At 46.0% G+C, this 24,654-nt stretch overlaps 1 protein-coding gene across 1 annotated transcript; it reads right to left on the reverse strand.

The window, feature by feature from the left end:
* Positions 1–5,943: 5,943 nt before the first annotated feature.
* On the reverse strand, positions 5,944–6,921 carry FOXB1 (forkhead box B1). Its single transcript, XM_054564602.1, has one exon. The coding sequence runs from the start codon at positions 6,919–6,921 to the stop codon at positions 5,944–5,946; it is 978 nt and encodes a 325-aa protein (XP_054420577.1).
* Between the last annotated feature and the right edge of the window lie 17,733 nt (positions 6,922–24,654).

Genomic DNA, 24,654 nt, shown 5'->3' on the forward strand with positions numbered 1-24,654 from the left:
TGATTGGGCATTGGTGATTCACAGACATAGGCCAAAGGGGCCTGCCTCCAAAAGACCCGTTGCCTATGCATCCTTGAAAATGTTCTGGAAGGAAAATCTTCTAAGGAAGTTTTCATTTAGCCAACTACATTTTTTTTCACGAGTAATTTCTGATGAGTTCATTGTTAGCTCTGGTGAGTTCGATAGCTTACGGGCACAAAACAAACAACTCCTTCTTTAATTCCTTTTCTGTCCCTGTAAGTTGGAGCCACCTCCCAGCCCCATCTCCAGGCACCAGTCCCACACATTAAGTGAAGAATAGTGTCAAATAGGAACTTATAAATCTTGAGATGAAAATGAAAAGTGTTCAAAGTTGTGATGTACCTGGAAAAAGTACCAGGCAAAATTTCCAAATGCCATAGAAAACCCCTTAAATACTTTCAACTCCCGCTCAGATCTCATTTATACTTCAAGTTTGAGGAAAAACTGGTTCATCCCTCTGCAATCACACCTCAAAAGCTGAGAAGCCTACCTTTTTATTTGTCCCTGCTCTGTCCCTAACAGCTCCTGTAAAGTTTGTAAGATGTTGTCACATAAACGCGCATAAAGTTTACCAAAACAAAAATGTCAGCCATTGAAGACACAGGACAGAAATACCATCACAAAATTATCTTAATCACCACTGACACACATGGCTTGTCCTCTCTCACCCCCTGCCCACCCTGAAAATGGGGAATGAAAATGTAAGAAGACTCTGACTTGGTCGTTCTACCCAACAAGTGTCTCCTCTCCTGGTTTTCGCATAAACAGTCTACCACCAACGGTGCTCAGAAGGTGGTGGTGGTGCTGGTGGTAGCGGTGGTGGTGTGTGCGGAAAGAGAAATAGAATATCAAGCAGGTGAGGCTGAAAGCTCAGCTTTCAAGTCTGTTGTGACACCAGTGACCAGTTATTAGTTGAAAGAAGAAAACTGACTGACCCAGATGCAATTCCGGTCTTTGAAAACAAGCTGTTTATGTAATCCATGCCCAGCAAGGAGGTAAGAGACTTGGAGATGTGTGTGATATAATGATGTTTATACTGATGTAGATCAAGATTTGTTTAAAGCCAAGTTCCTATCTCAGACCTGGGTGTTAGTCCATCACCAGGAGCTCCTTGGGAATCCTGAGGCCCCCACTGCCACCCCCACTCACTGGCTTCCCTTCCCCCATTTTTCAGAAGCCAGAGGATGCCTGCCGCATCTTGCACTGTAGTGCAAACAGATCCCTGCAAAGGGAGAGGAAGATAAAATGAATTTAAATTCCAAAGGGGTTCCAGTGCCGGTTTCCTAGTCCCCGAGTCAGCAATGTGTTTGTGAAAATTCAGCCTTTTTGTCTCCCAGTAAAAAGGAGCTAAATCTACATCGGTGGCCCAGTCTCGGGTTGCTATTCTTTGCATTTTCTATTCGAGTGAATGAGAGTGAATGAAGTGGCCGAGACCCTTCATTTGATCTACTCAATTGCATAAAGTGACAGAATTCTAATATATTTGTTTAATGCTCTTCAATGGGCTTTCACTTTTTTGCTTGCAAATGAAGCATCTGTGGGCAAAGTTTCATCCCCCTTTAACACCGGGACATATTTCATAACTCAGGCCGTGGTTTGAAGTGATCTTGAGAGGAGTTTTAGACTCGAAAAGTGGAAAATAAAGAAACAGATGTGAAGTTATTGTAAATTCCTAGAGTGGGCTCTGGGGCTATTGTGCCCCCACGGCGGGCGGTCCAGGGGCTGTGCCTTTCATGCTGTAATTGAAACATATTAATTAGATAATTTGTTGTTAGTTTAAAAGAAACAAATGCATCCCCTTTGAGGCTTCACAGCCGGTGGGTTGGGTTGTTTTTGTTTTGTTTTTTGTTTGGTTGTCTCTGTGCATATGTGGCGTTAGGAGGGGGAAAAAAATTAATTGGCATTTATATTAAGAACTTGAGAAAAGATCCAGAAGATCCTTTCCATTTCTTAAATGGATACTTTTTACAAAGGGAGTTTCTATCCGTAAAAATAAAAACCACCCCTCAGCTCCCCACCTTGCATAACTAATGGAAAACCTTCTGTTTGCAGCACTTCATTAGATTCCTCCTCCTTCCCACCCCCCAGCTTCCCCCCTGTTGAGCACCTGGCCAGATTTATGCCTCCAAGACACTCAATGTTCTCATCTCTTTTAAAGGCATTGAACTCACTGCTCTAATATTGAAGCCATTCTAAGGATCATTTATTGGCACCTCTTCTGCTAGCCTTACACTTTTCAAAAACCCCAACCCAATAGGAGTAATGAGAACTTCTGTAGCTTCTTTCTTGAGAAAGTGCACAAAATTCATCCATTGTGTAAGCATTTCCCCAAATCTCAGAGAAAGCCATTTAAAAACAGTTGAGTGCAGAGTCATGTCAAAAACCAAAAGTAGCAGAATTGCCAGGTTTCCAAAATCAAACACCTAAATTAAAAAAAACAAAAAAACAAAAAAAAACCCTGCCTAAGTTTACCAAATAAAATAGTATAAAGTAACTTGATTATCAAAATAAAATCCTGAGCATACACCTCTCTGTATAGTGGTATCTCTTCCAGTTTTATTTTTAAAGCTCTGTGTATTGACTTTGGACTTGAGCCAGGTGAAAAGATTTAACATGACAAAGAGAGCCATTGAAGGTATCATAGTTATAAACTTCCCTATTTGTGGGGCACTTCAGCTAAACAAGGGTATAAATCTCAAAGCTAGGGATAAAGTAGGGTGGAGCCGTGTGTGTTTGGGCTGTCTTTGGATTTCTGATCAAGGTCAAAATATCATCATGGAATTTTTACTTTACTCATTCAACTTTGTCTGAGAAAAGATGCCTGCACTTGTGAAAGGAGGGCACACAATGCCCAAGTTATTTCATTCTTCGCAATACACCATGACGAACTTACCAGCTGAAAAGGACATTTTCAAATACTGAGCTGAAATCACTCCTTTGCTAAACACCAGAAATAGGATCTGCATCTTCTTTACTACCATTTATTAAATGTATGTATGTATACATCACTTAGCTCTGAGTTCTATTGGCCATTCTAGGAAGGATATTTTACTTGACTATCTAAACTGATGATTTATAGAATGTTTCAGGCCCATGTTTACATGGTTTCTTCATTCCCATTTTGAATTCAGTGTTAGTAAGTAAAATCAAAGAGATTAGAATGTCCCAGAGGTGGCCTTAATTTTATTTTGCATGACACGATGAAAATGCATTTATTTCTTTTTCAGTGCAGATAAATTCTTGTTGAGAACAAAGTTTCAAGAATTTCCTAGCCCAGGATGGATAAGTTTTGCAGGCTTTCTTTAGCTGATCTTGTTGATATAATTGTGAATTGGGCTTGATGAATGAGTTTGGTTGTCCCCTGTCTGACGAGCTTTAGTAGCTTCATGCATTTTAATCAGTCCAATGATTCATTTATTTTCCACTTTTTTTTTTTTTGGCTGTGTGTGGGATCCTTCCTTTTAAAAAATTGGTCACAACAGGATTAATTATCCTCTGCATTAATCCTAAATTTTTTTTCAGATAACCCTCTAAATATATAAGGGTCACAGGTGCTAAGGATTCTCCTCATGGAGTATAGTGATCATGATTTCTATATGGGTTCCTCTGTATTGCACAGAGTCTCTTGTTTAATCATTTTACACAGTAAAGTGTTAATCACCATTTAAGTTTTTCTTTGTCTCACAACTTTATTAGTTGAATACTCCCCCTCACTATGGAAATATTGTGAGCCCTTCAATAAAGTTTCAATTGGCCTTGAGCCATAAATTCTTGGCAAATTTTAATTCTCTGGAAATAGCTGAAGAAAAAGTAAATAGAGTGGAACATTTTAAGTAACTTCATTCACTTCTTAAAATAAATTCATCCAGCATTATTTTCTCACACGAAGGAGTAAAAAGAAGTATGTTCAGTTCAGAGTGAACAGGTTTCAACATGCGAGGTGGACTCTTAGGTAAGTTTTGAAAAGGAAAATTTCAACTGCAAAAACTTAAAGGAGCAAGGAAATGAACACTCCAAATAAGATGCATCGGAATATTAGCATTGTGTAAGCCAGTCTACTTTTACTTTTTATATCTCCATATCACCTCTGCCTGATTTCTACATATGCCTTGTATTTGTATACGTGCTGGATATATTTTGTAAAATGTATATTTTAAGATAGACAAAAATACATATAAAGTACTATATTTTTCAATCCAGTTTTTCTTTCAGCACTACACCTGTGCACCTGATCTTTGCTAGAAAGTCTGTTTCCTTTCCCTATGCACTGTCTCTTCAAGAGTCCATCTGAATAATTTTTCTCCCAATCTGTAAGTGCATAAGAGAGGATTCGATTGTTTTAAAAATAAGATATGAACAAAGACAAACTACTCAGACAATGCACTGCAGAAAGCATGCCTAGAGAAGCACTAGATATATATCTTGTAAAGTGATTGTTTGCAGGAACTCTTCAAAAACACAAAAAATAAAATTTGAATTTACATATTTTAATGAGAAAATATTATTTGGACTAGGTTCATAATTTAATGTAGACACCTTTTTAAAATTCTTTGTCTTAAAACAGGCATGCTGGGAACAAGAACATCAATATTTAAAATGCCATGCTAATTCTATACAGGAAGGAACAAAATAAAAGGTAAAAACTTTACAGCTTTGATGACACTACAACTTTTTTTTTTAACGTAAGCAGGTCACACCAGAACAACAGTTCGTTTCTCAGCAAATTACCTAAGACTCTAAAGGAATATAGCAAACAAAAGTGCATTTTACACAGTGTATAATCATTCCTATTCACACGCATTTACACCTCTTTGCAGCCCTTAGCTTCTTGGGAAAATTCTTGTAGCGAACGGAAGGACTTGTCCCTGGGAGACCTACCCGGTGACATTTCCTTCAAGTTACCAGTCAGCTTATCTAAGTTCTTCTCAGGTTGCCCTTGATGCTTTCTTAGTTTGGGTTTATTTTATTTTCTCCCCTCCCCTCTTCCAACAATAAAATAAATAGCTAAAAAGGTCTCTAAGTAATCGGAAAGTTAACATCCCAATTAACTTTCCCATCCCCCCCTTCCCTCCCCTAAACCTGGCCAGAAATGAAGAGTAAACATTCACATTACAACAGGTACTTGTAAAGTGGGCTTTGCCCGCTCGCCCGCCAAGCAATAACAGATTCAAGTTCACTGTTTACATTTTACCGGGCGCTTTGTAAACAATACAAGGTTACTTTTAGTTTTGTTCTGCTTGTGTTGAGGACAAGCGTCCCCTTCCCGGCCTGGCAGCCGCTCCTCTAGCCCCCAGCGCCTGGAACCTCTGGCGGGACACAAGACCCAGAACAAGAAATTCTGCGGTAGCTGGGGGAGGCAGGCCCGCTCCTCAGGGAAGCTGCGGTCCGCCCAGCCCCTGCCGGATGGGCGGAGGCGAGCGGGGTAGGAAGATTAGTGGTCTCTTGTCGCAGCAGATTCCCAAGACTGGAACAGAGAGAGTCGGCCCTCCGCTGGGACGCTGCAGCTCTCCGGGGAGCTCTCTGTTCAAGGAAACCTCTGCACGGAGGCCGGAGCCCCGCCGGGGCGGGCGGAGGGAAGATGCCCTACGCTCTGCGAAGTCGGGAGGCAGGATTTCCCCTACCTCTTAAATGGGAGGGTTTTCGAGGGCCCAGGGAATGGGTGGGATAGGCTCAGGTGCCCCCCTGCCTTCCCCTCGAGCGGGGGAGAGGACAACTCCCACGCGACTCCAGGCCCATCTGCAAGTTTGTGTTTTGTCTCCTGGGTCCGAAACAAAGTTCTCATGGGGGAGAGAGATGGCTGGCCGAAGGTGAAACTGACACGTTAGGGTGGCGGTCCCAGGTCAAGGAGGGCAGGACTGGGAGCTGGGGAAGGTGAGTGAGCTAGCGGGGAGAGGAACAAGAGGGGGCGCGGGCCGCTTCGGGTCAGTGCACCGCCACCGAGTGCAAGGCGGAGGCCGGGCTGGTGAGCGTTTCGCTGGGAGTGGCGGGGCTGCTTTGGCTGGTGGCTGTTTGCGAGGACGTGGGGCTGAGAGAGGGGGGCGAGTTCGAGAGCAAGGTGGGGATGGGCGCGGGCAGGGCGGGCAGCGCGGGCACTGCGGCCGGCGTGGGCTTGATGGGCACCGGGATGGCGGGCAGCGTCTGGCCCGCTGCGTGGCACAGCGGCTTCAACGGCACGCCGTAGGCGCTGTAATCGCCACTGGCCATGGAGATGGGGGTGGCCGAATCGATCATGCCTGTGGAACCGTACACGTGTGGCCAGCCAGTGCCCAGCGAGCTGCCCATGGTAGTCAACTGGTTGGGGAGAGGGTAGGCGGCCGGCACAGGCTGCATGGCGGAGAAGGCCAGCCCCCCAGGCATCTTGTACTCGCGCGCGATGATGTTCTCGATGGCGAAGGGGTGCTTGAAGCCAGAGGGCTGCGCCACACCGCCTAGGTTGTAGGCGGCAGCGGGCATCTGCGGCAGGTGCGTGCCGGAGGCAGCCAGTGCGCTCAGGCGCAGCTTGGCCTGCTGCTGCAAATACTGCGCAGCGTCGGCGGGCTTGCTAGGCGCCAGGTGGTCCGACTTGAGCACCTTGAAGCGCTTGCGGCGCCTCAGGAAGCTGCCGTTCTCGAACATGTCCCCGCAGCTGGGGTGCAGCGCCCAGAAGCTGCCCTTCCCCGGCTGGTCAGGACGCCGCGGGATCTTGATGAAGCAGTCGTTGAAGGAGAGGTTGTGGCGCAGGCTGTTCTGCCAGCGTTGCGTGTTCTCCCGGTAGTAGGGGAAGCGGTCCATGATGAACTTGTAGATCTCGCTCAGCGGCAGCATCTTCTCGGGCGAGCTCTGAATGGCCATGGCGGTCAGCGAGATGTACGAGTAGGGCGGCTTCTGGTCGCTGTACGTGTTGCGGCCGGGCCGAGGCATCTTCTTGTTTGCCCCCTTCTTGCTCTGGGTCCGCGCGGGCCGGCGGCTGCTCGGATCTGAGAAGGGGGAAAGATAAGGGGAGAGGGCATGGATGCACAGACAGACACCACGAGGTCAGCCAGGCCGAGTACAGACCGGGTGTGTAGCGTAGGGGCTGCAGCACTGGGTCAGCCAGCGCCCAGGCTCTTTAGCCAGCAACTTCGCGTGCAGAGTGGGGCTTGGCCAGCGGGGCGAGCCGCACAAGAGTAGCACGGAAATAAACCGGAACTGGAGCGGAGACCCGGGCTGGGATGCAACCGAGAGCTGCTCACCTTAAAGTTGCTCCAAGTAGAGCGTGCGCATCCGGGATGGCGCTGCTGCTCGCCGCGTCCCTCCCAGCCCGCAGCTGGGGCGCAGTGTCCCGTCTCGGTTGGGCTCCGCAAGTCTCCGAGCTCCTCAGCTCAGCGCAGCAGCGCTTTCTGGCCGTGCGCTCGGCAGGCGGCCGAGCTCGGCTGCGGAGTCCCGGCACGGAAGGTGGCAGCGGCGGCCTCGGGGCTCCGGAGGGCGCTGCTGTGGGCTCCGCAGCAACGCTGAGCTAGGCGGCTGCCTCCATGTCCTCCCTCGAACCATCTGATAGTTTTAAGCGGTGACAGGAGCAGAAAAGACCCCTGTAGCGGCGCTTCATTAATGTGCCACTTCTTAGCTATCATATGACAATCGCCTTGGGAGGAGGAGGAAGAGGAGGGGGAGGAGGCTGTGGCGGGAGGGGACTGTGTGAGAGGGGGAGAGCCTGGCCAGCTCCGGTTTCTTTCACACCTATTTACATGGACACCTTGGCCAATAGGAATCACTTCCAGCTCAAGCCTGGGCAAGGGGGAAGAGCCTGGAGCCACCGGCGGGGAGCGGGACGCGCCGGCCAGGGTGTGCGGTGTGAAGGTATGAGGAGGCAGCGGCCGTGGAGCAGGGATTCAGGCGACCACTCCCGTTCACAGACCGAGCTGCCGTGGAGATGATGTTTGACATGGAAATTGCTTGGCTGGGGTATTCTGTTTCCTCCGCATTGTATCGGGTTTGTATTGTTAGCTAACGTCAGGCAAGGCTTTCCTCTGAAGCTGACCCTTTTCCTGCGCTTGGCATTACGCAGGGCTGGTTGCATGGGTTATTATAATAAAAATACACCCTCCCCCCAAGTCTTCCGAGAGGCAGGTCAAAGTTTGATTTGACCTTCCTAGGCTGCTGCCTTAGCTCTGCACAGTGGGTGTATAGTTTTAAGCGTTGGGGTTTTTAAGAATACTTACAAAAATATAGTCGGGCAGCCCCATAAGAGCACATTTTGAACCTAACTGAATTGACCAATTAAAAAAAATTAAAATAGTGTATCTGGGTGAATAGGCTAAGTCTTCACTTTAAAAGTTCTCTAGGAATTTGATCAGACTCAAGATGAAGACTCTTGAGCTGTTGGGTCAGGCAGTGTGCAGACTAGGGGTGGGCCCGAGCTTGTCTGACACACTTTGTCACTATATGAACTGCAGGGTCTCTTGCTTTCCCCAGGTAGTTTGAAATTTTAGTAGTGGGTGTTGCCTGGAAGTTTGCATTTTACAGCTGGAACTTTCTCTGATTCCCCCACCCTCTTTTTTTTTTGCATAAAGAAAACATATTTAAGTTTTAGGGAGCCCAGCAAAAGCTGCCTTCGGCCCCACTAATACAGGAATACCTTCTAGACTTGCAAAGACCAGTGAGTTTAACTTTTCTTGAGAGAGAGGAGGGTGCGGCGTGCCTCGGGGTCACCCTGCCTGGTGCGGGGCAGCAGGCTCCATTCTGTTGGGATTTGTCTCTGGAGAGTCAATGAGTTATCATCATCATCATCATCATCATCGTCGTCGCTGTTGTCGTCATCATCATCATCAGGTTGCTATGAAATAGTGAGTCCACCCCACTTGCATGCACGCAGTCTAAGAGTAGACTCTAGGAGTTCTTACTGGTGTCTGTACATTCTTCGACATTTAGGACAAATTTCTTTTACTGTGTTGTTAAAAACGATACTCACAGCCCACACTGAATCTCACCTTCGGTCGGGAAATGTGAGGTGGTGGTGGTGGAGGGTGTGGTGGGAGAGTTTCGGTGTGAAGTTTTGATACTTTTAGTGATAGAGCATTATCAGTGGAGCTGTTCGTGGTTAGCGTTTTTTTAAAAATCTTCCAGTGCGTGTGCACACACCCACGTCCACACCTCCATTAACCGCAGTTTCAGAGTTGGTCAATAACTCACCAAAACGTAACTTAAACACGATGAATTTAGGAGATTAAACAATTTCATTAATATTGAAATGGCTCTCGCGTCTGGGCTGCCTCGTTTGAGATGCAAGCGCACGTTTTTCAATATTAACAGAAGTGCTTGAAGAAAAGAATAATGTCACCTTCTTAATTCGGGGCGGGGGGGGGGAGCCAGGAGGAGGCGGTGGGTGCAAGGAGGTGGGGGAGGGGCGCTGACCTGTTTCTGGGGGCAAGACTTGCGAAGGGCAGTTAAACCCTCTGCCGCTAAACCAGCCGGACCCTTGTGGGATCTCTGCGGTGCTTTGGATGGGGGCAGCCGCGCTCCGCAGAGCCGCAGAGGCTTCAGCTCCTTAGGTGGTGCGGCGTGTTCGGGTTACTTGGTGTGGTCCGGCAGGGCTTGAGGGTCCTATAATGCGAGGAGCTGGGGAGCCCAAGAGCCTGAGAGACCCCTGATGACGAACCGTAGTGAGGGCTTGTGTTTCCCATAGGCAAAGGCGTTGGTCCACGGCTTTCCTGCTCCAGAAAGCCGGACGTACAAAAACAGAGGGGGCTCCTGTGGGCGAGGCAGGAGCGCTCCTGGGAGGACAGGTACCAGTATCGAGGTCCCCAAAGATTTTTAGGATCCTCTTAGCAAATATGTGCATACTGATATATAGAATATAAAAAAAACATTGAGTGGCTGGATTCGGGATATGGAACAGTAGCAATGAAAGATCTCTGTTCCCCCAGCGACAGCCAAGATTTTCTCTACCAGGTGTGTGTGTGTGTGTGTGTGTGTGTACACGCCGGCACTCACTTTGAGGGTGGGGGGTGGGAAAGAGAAGTGTTTTCTTGTTTTAACAATTGGCATTTTGTTGCCTTGAAAAGGACCTTTGTATGGCTGTGGAAATCGCTGCTTGGAGTAAATAGAAGATTAACTAAATTCGAAGAGTGGAAATGGTTGGGTTAAAAAAAAAAAAAAGGCCAAGTTGGAATAAATCTTTGTCCATCTCCCCGGGAAAGTTGTCACCACCAAGTTTGGGACATGCGAGGGTGCAAGTAGGAATCCGTGCCTGAGGAACCTGCAAAGTTCGGCTCGGGCGCGAGCGGGAGGCGAGGCTCACCGCCTCTGCCCAGCGTTAATTAATGGAATTGAACCGAGTAGCGCAAATGGGCTTTAGGTGGGACGAGGAGTTGTGAGGTGCACATTTAAAACATGTCCATTGCCACAACATCGTATCTTAGTTCCTACCGAAGATCTACAAAGCCCAGGGGGAGGGGGAGGAGGGTTTGCATGCTATTTACAGAGTTTTAAGACTACTATTATGAAGGAGGGGGATGGGAAAAGAGCACTTTACAGAAATCTTGAAAAGTGCATCAAAGTCTATTGTACAGAACCTAAAACAAACAGAAGCTTTGGGGAGGGGGCACATCCGACCCGGAGGCTTAGGGAGTTGTTGGGAAAACTGTATAAAACACACATAAGTCAATTGTACCCATGTGCAAACCAAATGGAAATCTCTTTCCCGCAATAGCCATTCATCGCCTCCGCGGAGCCCACCACCGACCACCTTTCTGCTTGGAGAGTTCGCAATAGCCTCTTTTCCCACAAGCTGGACCACACACGGCTACAGATTTTGTAATAATTTATGCTAATTTCCCTCCATAAATCCACAATTCGCTTCAGTGGCACCCGGGCTGCGGAGGGAGTAAAAAGGAGACAGAGAGGTGACAAATACAATATTGATTTTGATTCCTTCTGTTGTCAAGCAGGTGTGTGTGTGTGTGTGTGTGTGTGTGTGTGTGTGTGTGCAAGAACGGTGGCGCTGGCGTTTGGGGGCGGGGGCTCGGGGAGAGGCAAGCCCGCGGAGCCTGGCCAGCCTTTCCGTCCACACTCCAGAAAGCAACGCGCCCTGGTTTGTTAATATTTACCAAACACCGGCAAGCTGGGGTGGACACGGGAAAGTATCCAGCAGCTTCCTAAGGTTTCCTAGGCGCCAAAAACAATACCCGCTTTCCCCTCTTGGAAAGTGAACTCGGCGCTGCCTGGAACGTTTTGGCTAAGCCTTCCTTGGCCCCCTTCTCCTCGTTTCTCCCTCACGTCCTTCCCTCCCTCTCCTGGAATCCCCCCCCCCCCCGCCCCGCGCCCCAGTCTGAGTCTCTGCTCTCTCCCTCTTTCTTTCCCCTGTCCTACTGCACCCTTGTTCCTCATTTCTCTCCATTCCCTCCCCTCTCCCCTCCACTTTTTCAATCTTCTCTACCAAATGGGCTGTGAAATGTGCCGGGAGGGTGGAGGAGGAAGAAAGTTGAAGTCCGGCGTGGCGTGGATTCCAGGTTTTAGGGCCTCCTCTGGCCCGCCCCACCTTTCCAGGCCGCCTCCCGCATTTGTCCAAGTTCTCCGCTGTCTCTGGGAACCCGCGCTAGCGCATCGAGCTGCTTTGTCCCATCAGTCATTCTTCGCCGGATCTGCATTTGGGTGGTGTGAAATGACTTAGCTTTCCTTTCAAAAGGATTTTGTTCTCCGGGTATTCGGCACTAAAACAAACTCCCTCAGTCTGTCAGCAGTCAATTTAAAAAAAAAAAAAAAGTCATTCTGAGTATTCTAGAGGCTGTTTGTCCTCCGAATCTGTCCCCCTCTGCCACCAGCACACCCGCCTGGACAGACTGGCTCTGCTGTTCCGGATCCGGGGAGCAGACGGAATCTGCTCATTGAGTTCTCCCATTGGTGGCAACAGGACCTAAGGGTCTTCCAGTCTTTCCAGTTCATGGGCCCCAGAGATGGCCCGCACCGAGCTGGGCATGGCATCAGGGAAAACCTCTGCACCATGGTTTTCCCACCACCTACCAGGGGAATTGGGGGCCACACTACTTGGCCACTTCCACCCACTCTGGCAGGAAATCAAACTCCCTAAGAAAGGGGGCCAGGAGAGGGGACACACTTTGCCCTCTGCTGACAAGGGCCAACTGTCAGTAAAAGGACTCGGCTCCCTCCTTCTCCCACCTCTTCATCAGCACCTCACAATCACCCCCCGCCCCCCACACGCCAGATTTGGAAGGAGTGCACCTATTTGCCCAACCAGTAGGAAAGAATACCTGCCCAGGAACTTTGGAGCCATGCATTGCACTGGATGATGACTAGGTTACCTGAGGCTTGAACCTTAACTCATAACAGGGAGGTTGAAAAGAAAATTTTGATGAGGAGTATATCACCCCAAATCAGTTCTCCCTCCTGGTCCAATCTTGCTGAGTTCTAAGTAAGGCAAGAATCTCTACCTCCTTACTCTTCACTTCCATCCATGGGGTGGGGGGGGGGGCGCTGTAGGTTCAGGAGTGTTCCCCCTTTAACCCCTGTCGCCTGGGAAGGCCTTTGGCTGCGCTACCTAACATTAAAAGTCTGTGTATTCTCTGGGATCAGGAGAAAGGGAGTGGCAACATTTCACACCTTTCAGAAGTATTTCCTAAACAGCCACTGCAATTTGGAGAGTAGGGAAGGCTCAGTTTTCCCTCCACCTCAAGCACAAAACAAGCAGCAGCCAGTGTTAAATGCCAGGTCCCGCTAGACCTCCATCCCCAAGAAGTGCCACCCCCCACCCATGGTGAGCAGGCAATTTCAATGCCAGTGAAGAGACAGCTCTTGCCCTGCTCACCATGATGCCCTCTCTTTAGAATCAGTTTGCTAAATACCATTTGTTCTTTGCTTGCTGTGGTTTGCTCTCAGATTTCAAGGCTTTAAAGCCTTGGTTTCCAAATCCCATCCTTCCTTTGCACAGACAATTGCATGGCTTTAAATCAAGCATTAGCAAACCTAGAAATGAATTTGTCTGAAAAGTTATTTGCAAAAGGTTGGTCGAAGGATTTTGTTTTTGCTAAACCCTCTCCATAAGTTTTGCTCTGCACTGCATGAAACAGAAGCAGCAATTCAAATCTATTATTATTATTGGAGGAAATATTGCTAAAGCCACCTTGGTATTGAAGGGATTAACTTGCTTTTCTCCCAGCCCCTAACTCTGGGGTTAAGACAGCAGTAGATCAACTGTATAATGTGTGCACTGTTCGCTCATTTGTACAAGCAGAACAAAGGTTGGACTAAGCCAAATTGCATTGCACTTGTGAACCGAGTCCCGATGTGAAGTATCTTTTACAGCGAGGGGAATGAGAACAATTTCGTGTATGTCTAAAAGGGAATAACAAAGCCACTTTCTTGAGCATCTCAAAGTGAAGTAGCGAGGCGTGACATTCCCAGGGTGAGGAGGGACAAAAGCAGGGTCAGGGGGATGAAAAAGAGAATCAAACAGCCACTTTCACATGTCTGCCCTCAACTGCTGCACCTCTCCATAATAGGAAACAAATGTTGTAAAAGGGGGGATTGCTCCCATTCATTCAAAATAGCAAATGATAGCTAAACAACATTGTCAAAACTGAATCAACTTCTGTGCAGTACCACCCAGAAAAAGGTATTGTGTTTTGTTTAATAGCGGGGTGGAGCAAGGGGTCTTTTTTTTTTTTTTTAAGGGAGGAGGGGGAGAAAATCACCCTATACCTTTCATATTAATTTTCTTTGTCAGGAATTACTTGTTTGCTCAGATCTTGGTGGGGGGGGGAATCAGTACCTCTGGGTAGGGCGTACTGTTAACATGCTTTGTTGTGGACAGATTTGAGGAAAGCAGAAACAGGAAAGCAATTTTTAGCTTTATAACATGTCTGAAAGCTTCCAATAAGTGGGAAAAAATGTTTTCACCTCCTTTGACTGTGTTATCCAGAGAGGGGGAAAGAGAATGATTGCAACAGAATATTAAGGCAAATCCTGTAGAACAGGCTAAACGTACTTGACTCATAAATTTGAATAAAATTAGTTCTGGGAGGAATCTGGGATGACGAACATTTTGCACCCATAGTATTTGTTGGTGCATTCTTCCATCTTAATTTGTCTCAAAACCGGATAACCTGTAGGTCTCCCGCCTTAAAATCCCTCGCTTCTGCTTTGTCCAGGCTGACAAGGAGGCGAGCTTAACCTGGTGGTCGTGTACAGTGTGTGTTTTCTTAATGGCAGAAGCAGGTTTTGCTGAAGACCACGACGGCATTTAGATATAATAATTCGCTGTGTTCCTGGGAAGGTTAAAACTATTTGAGTCTCTCTCACTCTCTGGGCTTTTTTTTTTTTTTTTTTTTTTTTTTGTCTCCATGCGCCCCCCCGCTGAGCTGCCACCCACAAAGCGGTTTTGAAAAAGAAAGAAATAAAAGAAAGAAAGCGGCTGATCCTTACCGGCCTCCCCCGGCTAAGAATGGCGAGGAGGCAGGCGGGGCCTGGAGGGGCTGGACGCACTGCCCCGCGCTCGCCTCCCCTGGACAGCGAAGTCTTTCCGCTCAGCGGGTCTCACCTGTGACAAGGGTTTCACTTCTCCCGCCCCCACGCAGGGTGCCGACCCCACTCGGCATGCTTACCCTCCCCCTCACGTGCGTGCCTTTGCCCGCAGTCCCTCCCGCGCTTTGGGCGCTCAGTGTGCTCCCTCTTGGCGGTCACCGTATACTGACAGCTTGAGGGGGAAACCAGATCGCCGGAGCGGGAATAGACCCACTGCCTTCTGCGTCCTGCTATTTCTCTCTCCTTCCCTTTTTTTTCTCCTTCTCTACCTTCTTTTTTTCTCCCTCAGACTCTGGTTTCAATTTATGCAGCGATCTGAGCACCAGATTTCAGGTCCTTTTGCAAACAAACTAGCCGCATTCCTAGCCATGCAGAATGTCCTGGCCGGCCGTGCTTCCTTGTGCCCACTCTGCCCACCTGGGAGGAACGGAGGGAGGGAGGGAAGGAGGGGGAAACACAAAACCCAAACACCCCCACCCTCCACCCCACCGCTTGCACACCTCCGCGGTGCGGTGATAGCCCACAGGAAGGCGGTGGCTCCCGAGGGTGGGATCAGCCATTGACTCGGCTGCTCATGGAATCCGCGCAGTTTTAGGAGACTTGGGCACTTTTCGTGCCTGACATAGTTCGCTGTTCCCCTTCCCTGCCCCAACACCAACCAATCCTAGTAAGAAATCCCTCTCTTGCCCCTCATTTACTTTACTAATATTTTTTTTTATTAGGTAAGACTTTGGAAAACAGATACAGGTACAAATGTATATATTTAAATAAATACTAAATCTGCGCTGCCATTTTCCCGTTAAAGTGCTTCCTCCTCTCTCTCTTTCGGGTAAACCCAGAACTACAGAGAAGTTAGTAATTTCAGAAAGACTGGGCCAACAGATGATTTTCTTTGGGGTCCCTAACACTTGTCCGTGGTGGCCACAGCGATTTGATTGGTGGAGCTGATGGCTTCCCTGACTAAGGTAGTCTTCCCGCCAGCAGCAACGGAAACCTCTCATCTCTCACGACATCCCTAGGCTGGCCGCCCCCCCCCCCCCCCCCCCCAGAAGTCTAGGTTCATAGCCTCCCACTGACGCTCCCGAATTCCCGGAGCTTGGGAAGGCTATTGATCTTTATGTTCTATCCGCTCATCCTCTTTCACCCACTTTTCTTGAAATTAAAAAAAACCACCACCACAAAAAACCGCTACACACAAACAGGGTAAAATAGATTAATCATACAAAATGAGTCCGATCTTCCTTTTTCCGCGTCTTCTGCCCCTTTCCAAAAAGACAAGAGGGAGCCCCAGGCCTCATAGGTTCCCTAGATCTTTGGTCACTATTAGCTACTTGGCTTCCGACCCCCGCGACCTGTTGAAGGCTCGGAGTCGAGTCGCAGCGCGCGCGGAGCTCCGCGTCTAAGTTGGTTATGTAAACTGCTTGTGTATTTCACATTATCATGGTGCTGTCTGGAGGCAATGTAGATTTTCTAAAGATCTAATGAATAAACAACCAGCAACTGCTGGCGGTGTAATTTACATTGTTAATGCCTACATGTGTATAATAAATATGCATTTGTATGTCTTCAAATAAACTCTTTTTAGTTTCTAACCTGTGGTGATTTTTTTTTTTTTTTTTCAAAAAGAAGGAAGGGGTTGGGGAAACCTCGTCTTCCCAGAGAACAAGAGTGTATTTCACTTGCGTGGTTCTGGTGAAAATGGCTCTGCGGTGGAGCCCAGATGGAGGTCTGCAGGACGGCTGTCCCTCCCACCCGCCGGGGAAAGCAGGGCTGGATGAACCCCCGCACTGGACAAGAAAGGGAGAAGGCGCCCCGGAACTTAGTGACTCGGTTTCGGGGGGCTGCGGCGCTTTCCGTGGGAGTGGGAGCCGCGAGAGCAGGGACAGCGTCCACAGGCTCCAGGTGTTCTCCCTCGAACTGTTGTCTTCCCCCAAAGAGAAGTGCCAGCGACTTCTCTCAGATCGAAGCTTGGGTTGGGAGAGTTGGGGCTCCTGTGGCTTCAACAACCTCTGGGAAAGCTACTAGGTGGATTTCTCGACCGACGAAGTTTCCCCACGCGCCTTTGTGACAGCCTCTGGGACCAGCGGGGGGACTGGAGGGCGGGAAGGCAGGGCACTGGGCCGGGTCGGGGTCCTAGGCTCTGCCACAGCAGCCTCTTCCTCCAGTTGGGCAGCCTCGAGGAGGGCAGCAGAAACACCAGCGCTCCTGGAGGAAACGGCCTCGCATGCCGCGGGGTCTGGACCCAGCGTAGCTGCTTATTTTCAAAATCCGAACGCCCTCCCTGCGCGTCCCATGCCACTTTTTTCAGGCCCGGCGCCGACGTTTGATATCTTTCCTTTCCACCAACCAGGTGCCACTTTCTTAGCGCGCTGGAAGGCAAATGTCTCATCTTTTCCCGTCCTGGATCTGGAATACATTATTTTAATTAAGTCTATGGCGATTTACTTTCCTCTGAGATCTATTCCACGGTGCAATTAGGAACGTATTGGTGCTAGCTCATATGAATATTCAGGAGCGTGTCAATTAATTAGCAGACAGAGGAATCTCATTATGGTGCTCAAAACCCTTTTAGTGTTAAGCAGAATTAAGGGTGTATTTGGCAATGCGCTGGATTAGTGAATATTTTACTGTGCACTCATTTAACTTCATTATCATAGCACTTACACTACTCTCTGATTTTATTAATTAAATTGCTCATTAATTTGTCCAAAAAGGATGAAAGTTTTAATGTGCCACCCAATAAGTTGGAAAGTAAACTTTCGCCCGCTTGGTCTTCGCTCACGGCCAGAGGAGCATTGAGGCGGCTTAACAGCCAGGGATGGAGGCGCAATTCTCCGCCCCACACTACCCGAAGCTCCGGCTCCCGGCACTTGGGGAGCAGAAGGGATGTCTGGGAGGAAGGGAAGCGGCCACAGCTTTTTGCCTCCCGGGACTGGCCTAGAAATGAGTCCTTTTTCCGGACTCAAAAAAAAAAAGAAAAAAGAAAAAGAAAAAGAAAGGCTCTCACTCTTTCTCAGGAATGCGATTGACTGGGCGTGGAGCGATTTGTCCGGGGACTCGGAAAATGTCCATCGGCGCTCAGGCGCCTCGCCTGTAGATCCCAAGGCTTGCTGTTTCCCAAAGGCGTGCGTAAAATGCACTTGGTGGGGTCAGCCTCTGCAACGCCCCCTAATGGCCTGCTGAGCGCAGTACCCACAGCCCCAGCGCTTGAGGCCTCTGACGGATCACCAAGTCCTAAATCAGGGCCACCCCTCAGGCAGGGTTTGTGCCTGCGCGCCGCTTACGCCCACCTGCACCTCCCCCACCCTATCCCGAAGGTTAGCAAGACAAATATTAAAATTACTTGCACAAAGGGAACTGCTACAGAGATCCCAAATTAATATGCATGTAAAATTAATTAGTTGCATTTCGTGACATCAAAATAAGTACCTGGGAAACAGAACACCTTCTGGGCATTGGGAACATATGCTGGAATTAGAGTTAATTGACTAATTACATAAATTAGGCATTAATTTTGCAACACATCAAGTATAAGAGATATCTCAATTAATTGTGCATAAATTACCAGGTGAAACGGGGCGGCAGTCCGGCCAGGATCTGGGTTCTCTGACTTTTCTGCTCTTGAGAGCCCAAAAGCTAGGCGGCGCAGCGGGCGCTCCGGGCGCGATTGGCTGGAACGCGAGGAAAGACAGATCTTCGCTGCGCTGGAGTCCCCGCCTGGGTAGGCTGAAGACCAAGGCAATCCTTAATGAGAAGGAAACTCCCCCACTCATTAAAATCAATTATGTGCTGTTAGATTGATCAACTTTGATCGGAAAGGAGAAAAGCAGACCCCTTTAGTAATGCTAACCCCCCACTCCACCCTTCTGCTTTAGCCAGTCCTGCAGCCATCTGGGGGCCCTCGCTGAGCAGGTCGTGCTCTTTTGGTCCTCAGTTTCCCGCGATGAGGAGACTAATTTTTCTGGGTTTGACGTCAGCTCTGGACCCCTTTCGATTGACCTGGACTCGGGCCCCGCGGTGCAGGAACTTGCCACCACTCCTCACCCAGGAATTCAATTTTGAGGAAGTGATGCCAAGTGCTTTGAGGCCCTTCGATTTTGAAGTGAGTGTAAATTAACCTCCGGGATGTAAAATCTAGATGGATCACCCACACATTCTCCTAGAGGACTGGTTCTTCAGAGCTCCCAGCTCAAGCGCCTCCCCCGGCCCCGCGCCAACGCCATGGCATATATGATTTCTCTACTTTCTTCTGGATGAAAGAACAGAATGGATATAGCATGCACGTTCAGCTTAGTTGGTGGGGGAGGCTCCCTTCCTCAAGGGGGACTCCAGTGACCACACTAGTAATTCTCAGCAGACCGCTGAATATAACATTTGTTTTGTCTTTAAAACAGTTTATTGTTGCCAAAATATGAATGATTTTGGCAGTGCCTTACCCCTCTGTTCTCTACATATTTTAAGTGAAAGAGGAAGGCATCCCAAAGTAAAAGGGTTATTTGGGCAGTGGACAAAGTCATGCCACTTCCAAACGCTCGTGAAATCTCAACAAAACTCATATGCATTCTTCACATAAATTGCCACTAATTGCAACACAGTTTGGTGCTGTTGATCTAATACAGTGATTTTCAACTAGTGTGCCACAAGAGTTTTTAAAATATGCAACACCTGTCTATTTAGTCTGGGGCACTGACCTCTTTTTCCTTAGACTGTCAAATAAAAAAAATGACAACAGCCAACACAACAGTAACCATTTGGTGTGAATGAATCAAAATTATACCAATTTTTGTCAAATTAGCAAAAATATGTATTTTTTGGTGTGCCGCAGAATTTTAGTAATCAGTTTATGTGTTCCATGAGATGAAAACGGTTGAAAATCATGGATCTAGTGGCATGTTGCTAATGGAGTGACAGATTTCTCGGCAACTTCCTGAGCTGTCTTCATGTGCCTGGTGATTTTTAAAAGTATCTGAAGTCACAGACCTGTGCCCCCACTCTCAGGATTCCCAAGTTGTAATCATTTTCTTCTTTTTGCAAAAGCAAACACAGAGAATGAAAGGAATCCTGAGAAAGCCTCTATTGTCTAATTATATACATCTTCATCATGGTGCCTAGGTGACATTTGTTAGAATATAACCCTGACTGCCGATGGACTAAAGAAACCAATGAATTCCTGAGTTTACTGAGACATTCATTTTGATGTAGAGGTTTCCTGCAGTAGGCAGATGCTGAAGGCACTTGAGGGAGATGTTGACAAGTGGATAATTGTCAGCAGAACTAAAACAGACGCTTTGTTTACAGTTGAGCATGATTAATTGAGAGTAAATAAAACAGCACTCTATAAAATCACCATCCAAGTTCGAAAAGGCTCTATGTCTCTAGGAATAAAAGAAGTGAACTTATTGTACAGGTCTAGTTTTGCCAGACTCTTGAAGGAGCAGCTGGCAGGAGTATGGATCAGAAGTAGATAAGCTTTATTGATTAGCAGCTAATCTGCTTCAGAACAAATTTTTTGTTTTTGGTTTTGGTTTTGGTTTTTTTGCCAAATTTACAGAGCTAGATTAGAAACATTCTTCCTCTAATTAGGTGAGTTTTAAATTTCTCTTATTAGCCCTGACTGGTGTGGCTCAGTTGGTTTGGGGTTGGGGGGGTTGTAACCACTGTGTTCAATTCCTGGCTGGGGCATGTGCCCGGGTTGCATGTTCTGTTCTCGATCCAGCATGTGTGAGAGGCAACCAATTGATGTTTCTTTCTCACATTGATGTTTCTTTCCCTTTTTCTTTTTCACTTCCCCTCTCTCTAAAAAATAAATAAATAAGATCTTTAAAAAGTTTTTTTCTTATTAAAAGATTACTCTTCCCCCCTCTTTTCATGCTTCCTTAGAAGTTTGAAACTCACTTAATGGGAACAAACCCAGATGTAATAAACCCACACTGATGCCATTAAATACAATTGTGATTCTTCAGTTTTCAAGGGAGCATTTCTATTCTCCATGGCTCTAATAAATGACAGAGCCCAGGCTCTAATAATCATCTTATGACTATCCAATATACCAAATTTTAATGAAACAGGAAAAATGTCTTTCTTTCAAAGCACAATGTGACTTGTATACACAAAGTTTTTGGGGAGGGCGGGTTGTTTGTTTGTTTTTGGCCTCTATCCTGCTAGACCTGAGGTGACCAGGCTGACTCCTTCCTAATAAACTTCACTATTCATGTTTGTTCAGGTTAGTGCTGCAGACATACTGATCAGTTCCTTAGGATAGATACCTTGGATGGATTGACTTAGAGCAGTCAATAATAAATGGGCAGTCTTCATATCATAATGTAATGCCCAATGAAGTTTAAATCAATGAGCTTAAGGCAGTGAGAAATAACTTAAATCAATGAGCTTAAGGCAGTGAGAATGGATCACACACATTCCATCAAATTCCGTACTGTTGTCCAATTGTAATCATGGATAAAGAAACACAAGCCAGCCTTGTAAGATGCAAATCAGGACTTGGTTTAAACTGCTAGGAAAGAACTTTCTCTTGAGACTTCTTTCAGTTAAAAACTGTCTCTAGGAGCTTCTGAGACAAAAGTAAAAGCAGAATTTATGGAATGAAAGAAGAGAAAGAGATGGAGGGGGGAAGAGAAAAGAAGGAGGAGGAGGAGGAGGAGATGAAGAGGCAAATGGAAGCTTCTCTTTGCGTGAACCACAGACTTTATGTGAACCAATACTTTTATTCCCCTTGAATTTGTTTGAGCTAAGTTCTGAAGGGGCCATAGCTAATATATTTTTCATATTGTCATAAGACCTGGAGCAGCTTTCATGCTAAAAATCTTGCCTATTCTTTCTGTTTCTCCTCACCAGAGGGAACCACTCAAATTGACCCTGTACTCTTAAAGGGCCTATTGGGTAGCTCCTGGGCTTTGGGTCCCAAGGAATTTCCTTTCCTGGTGGGCACTGTATATTGGTTTGGTGATTGCACACTTTAGGGATATCCATCTGCATATCCCTAAACCTTTAAGAAATCTTAGAAGTCAGCCTGCCTCCTCCTCTCTTTCCCTCCCTCCCTCCCTCCCTCCCTCTTTCCCTCCCTCCCTTCCTTCCTTTCTTCCTCTTTCTCTTTTCTTTCTTTTCTTCCTTCCATAGCATTTCTGAGGATTAAATCAGTCCTAGGCCATTAAATAGCAAAGCAGGGCTCTGATAAATTTATTTCAAAAGTTTGAATGTCAGTTGGTGAAAGAAAAATACATACTCAAGAATAGACACCAAAATCTCAGACTGGAGTTCTTCAATGTTGAAAGTTCTTCATGATTTCTGTCTTTTAAAAAACTTTATTATCTCATTTGACCCCCACAATAACCCATAGGGAATGGAATCCATGAATAAAAATGGCTAACAGCCATTGAGTGCTTTGTATAAGACCAGCAGTTCTGAAAGTGTACATCTGGGGCTCTGGAATTACCTGAGAACCTTATGTGGGTTCCATGAAGTTCAAATGACCTTCATAATAATACTAGAACATTATTTATCTTTTTCACTCTTATTCTTTCACTAGTGTACAGTGGAATTTCTGGAAGGATCAGGGCATCTGATTTTTTAAACATATTGAATACAGAAACAGGAGAATCCAGTCATCTTCTATTTAGCTAGACATTAAACAGATTTGCAAAAATGTAAATAAAACAATGGTACTCTTTTAATTAATATTTTGTTTTAGAAAACAAAATCATTTTTCATAAAAATGAGTTATTCATGTTAACATGTAATGGATTTATTATTTTAAATGAATAAGTATTTTAAAATTTTCTAAGTATTAATTTCCAATACCACAGTAAATATCTATAGATATGACTCCGATAAACAAGTGCTTTTGAGGCAGGCTCTGCTATCACCTTTGTTTTAGAGAGAAGGAAACAAAAGTTGGGAGAGAGCTTGGGAAACGCCAAGGTTCCACAGGCAGTAGGTTGGGAGTTCAAGGTTCTCTCCTTCCAGAATTTATTTGACTTCCTTTTTAGAGATGAAATTGAAGTATTTCTATTCATAGCTGCAAATTCTGAGGCCCAGAGAGATTATGTGATTTGCCTAAATTCACGCGGCCTAGTGCCTGAGCTAGGGCTTTACCAAGTTCTTCCCACTAGAGCCGGTGGCCACTCTACCCCCATTCAATGGTGTGCTAGGAGGTGGCTCTTGATGAAGAAAAGTGTTCATTTTTAGTGTTTTCCAATTTCTGTCATGTAAATACTCCCACCATGGCTGATTTCAAGCCATGACTTGACATCAGTTAGTAGTGATGAGCACAACTGGTTTTTGTGAACTGGTAAAAGCTGGCTCGAGGATACCACTGTCTTCACCCTGTCTCTCCTGTAATTTGTTCTTTGTCTTTAAAATTGTTTTCAGGTTACCTCAAGGCAACCATCATATGGTAGGTGATTGCCTGATCTTAGACTCAAAGACCTGGGTGAAACTCCTAGCTCTGCTACTTACCAACAGAGTAACCTTGGACAAGTGACTTCATCAAGTCAACTTAGTTTCTGCTTGTAAGACAGGGACATTAATATCTCCCCTGCCTGTTTCTCTGTGTGTGTGTGTGTGCGCGCGCGCATGCATAAACACGCATGCACATATGTGCGTGTGCAGAAAATGCACTTATTTATATGAAATCACTTTGGAAATCACACATGAGACATGGTAAATGGATTGATCTGTTACTTGTTGGATATATCCAGCACAGAGGGCTCCTCTAGGACACCTTCCCCAGGATCTTTATTTCTGGTAGAATCAATGATTTTCTTATACCCCTATAATACTTTGTCCATAATTCACCACTCATGCTTCATCTCATAATTGCTCTTAAGTCTCTGTCACCAGAGCAGTAGAATGTGATAGTTAAATTCTCAGAACCTAGAGTAGTGTTGTCCGATTGAAATATAAAGTAAACTACATATGTAATTGAATTCCCTACTAGCCACATTAAAAAAAAATAGAAACAAATTTGATTCAATAATATATTTTATTATAACCCAATATATCTAAAATAATATCATTTCTACTTGTAATCAATATTTATTTTTAAACATTTTCATTCTTTTTTTCCCTTATCATTTATCCCTACTAGGTAATCAACATTTGAAATCATTAATGCAATATTTTACATTTTTTTAATACTAATTCTTTGAAATCTGGGGTGTATTTTGGACCTCAATTCAGACTAACCACCTTTCAAGTGCTCAAGACCCACAGGTGGCTAGTGGCTACTATATTGGGAAATGTAGCTGTTGTGTCAGTTCACCTTGGGTTCAAAGTCCACCTTTGCCACTTAATAGCTGGGCAATTAACTTGGCCTCTCTGTTCCTCAGTTTTCATTTTTAATTTTACTCAACTATATTTGGTATCTTTCAGTAAACAGATTTTCCATATTTTACGAAATTTATCCCCAAGAAATTTTTGTTTTTTCCTATTATAAATGGGATTATATTTTTAATTTTTTAAATTATATTTTATTTACTATGCTATTGCAGTTGTTCCAGTTTTTCCCTCTTAGCTCTCCTTCACCCACTCTACCCCTATTCCCTCAGGCAATCCCTACCTTTTTGTCCATGTCCATGGGTCATGCATACATGTTCTTTGGCTACTCTATTTCCTATGCTGTACTTTACATCCCCATAACTATTCTGCAAATTCCAGTTTGTACTTCTTAATCCCCTTACTTTTTTCACTCATCCCTCCGACCACCCTCCCATGTGGCAACCATCAAAAAGTTCTCTGTATCTGTGATTCTGTTTCTGTTCTGCTTGTTTATTTTGTTGTTTAGAATCCATTGTTTATAGGTATGTATTTGTTGCCACTTTATTGTTCATATTTTTGATCTTCCTTTTAAAGAAGGCCTTTTAACATTTCACATAATGCTGGTTTGGTGGTGATGTATGCTTTTAGTTTTTTCCTGTCTGAGAAGCTCTTTATCTGTCCTTGATTCTAAATGATAGTTCTGCTGGGTAGAATAATCGTGGTTGTAGGTCCTTGCTTATCATCACTTTGACTATTTCTTGCTAATCCCTTCTAACCTGCAAAGTTTCTTTTGAGGAATCAGCCAAACACCTTATGGGAACTCCCCTGTAGGTAACTAACTGCTTTTCTCTTGCTGATTTTAAGATT

Source organism: Pteronotus mesoamericanus, unplaced genomic scaffold (assembly GCF_021234165.1).
Source record: "Pteronotus mesoamericanus isolate MK-2021 breed Mesoamerican mustached bat unplaced genomic scaffold, CSHL_Meso_final contig_164, whole genome shotgun sequence".
NCBI classification, from domain to species: Eukaryota; Metazoa; Chordata; class Mammalia; order Chiroptera; family Mormoopidae; genus Pteronotus; species Pteronotus mesoamericanus.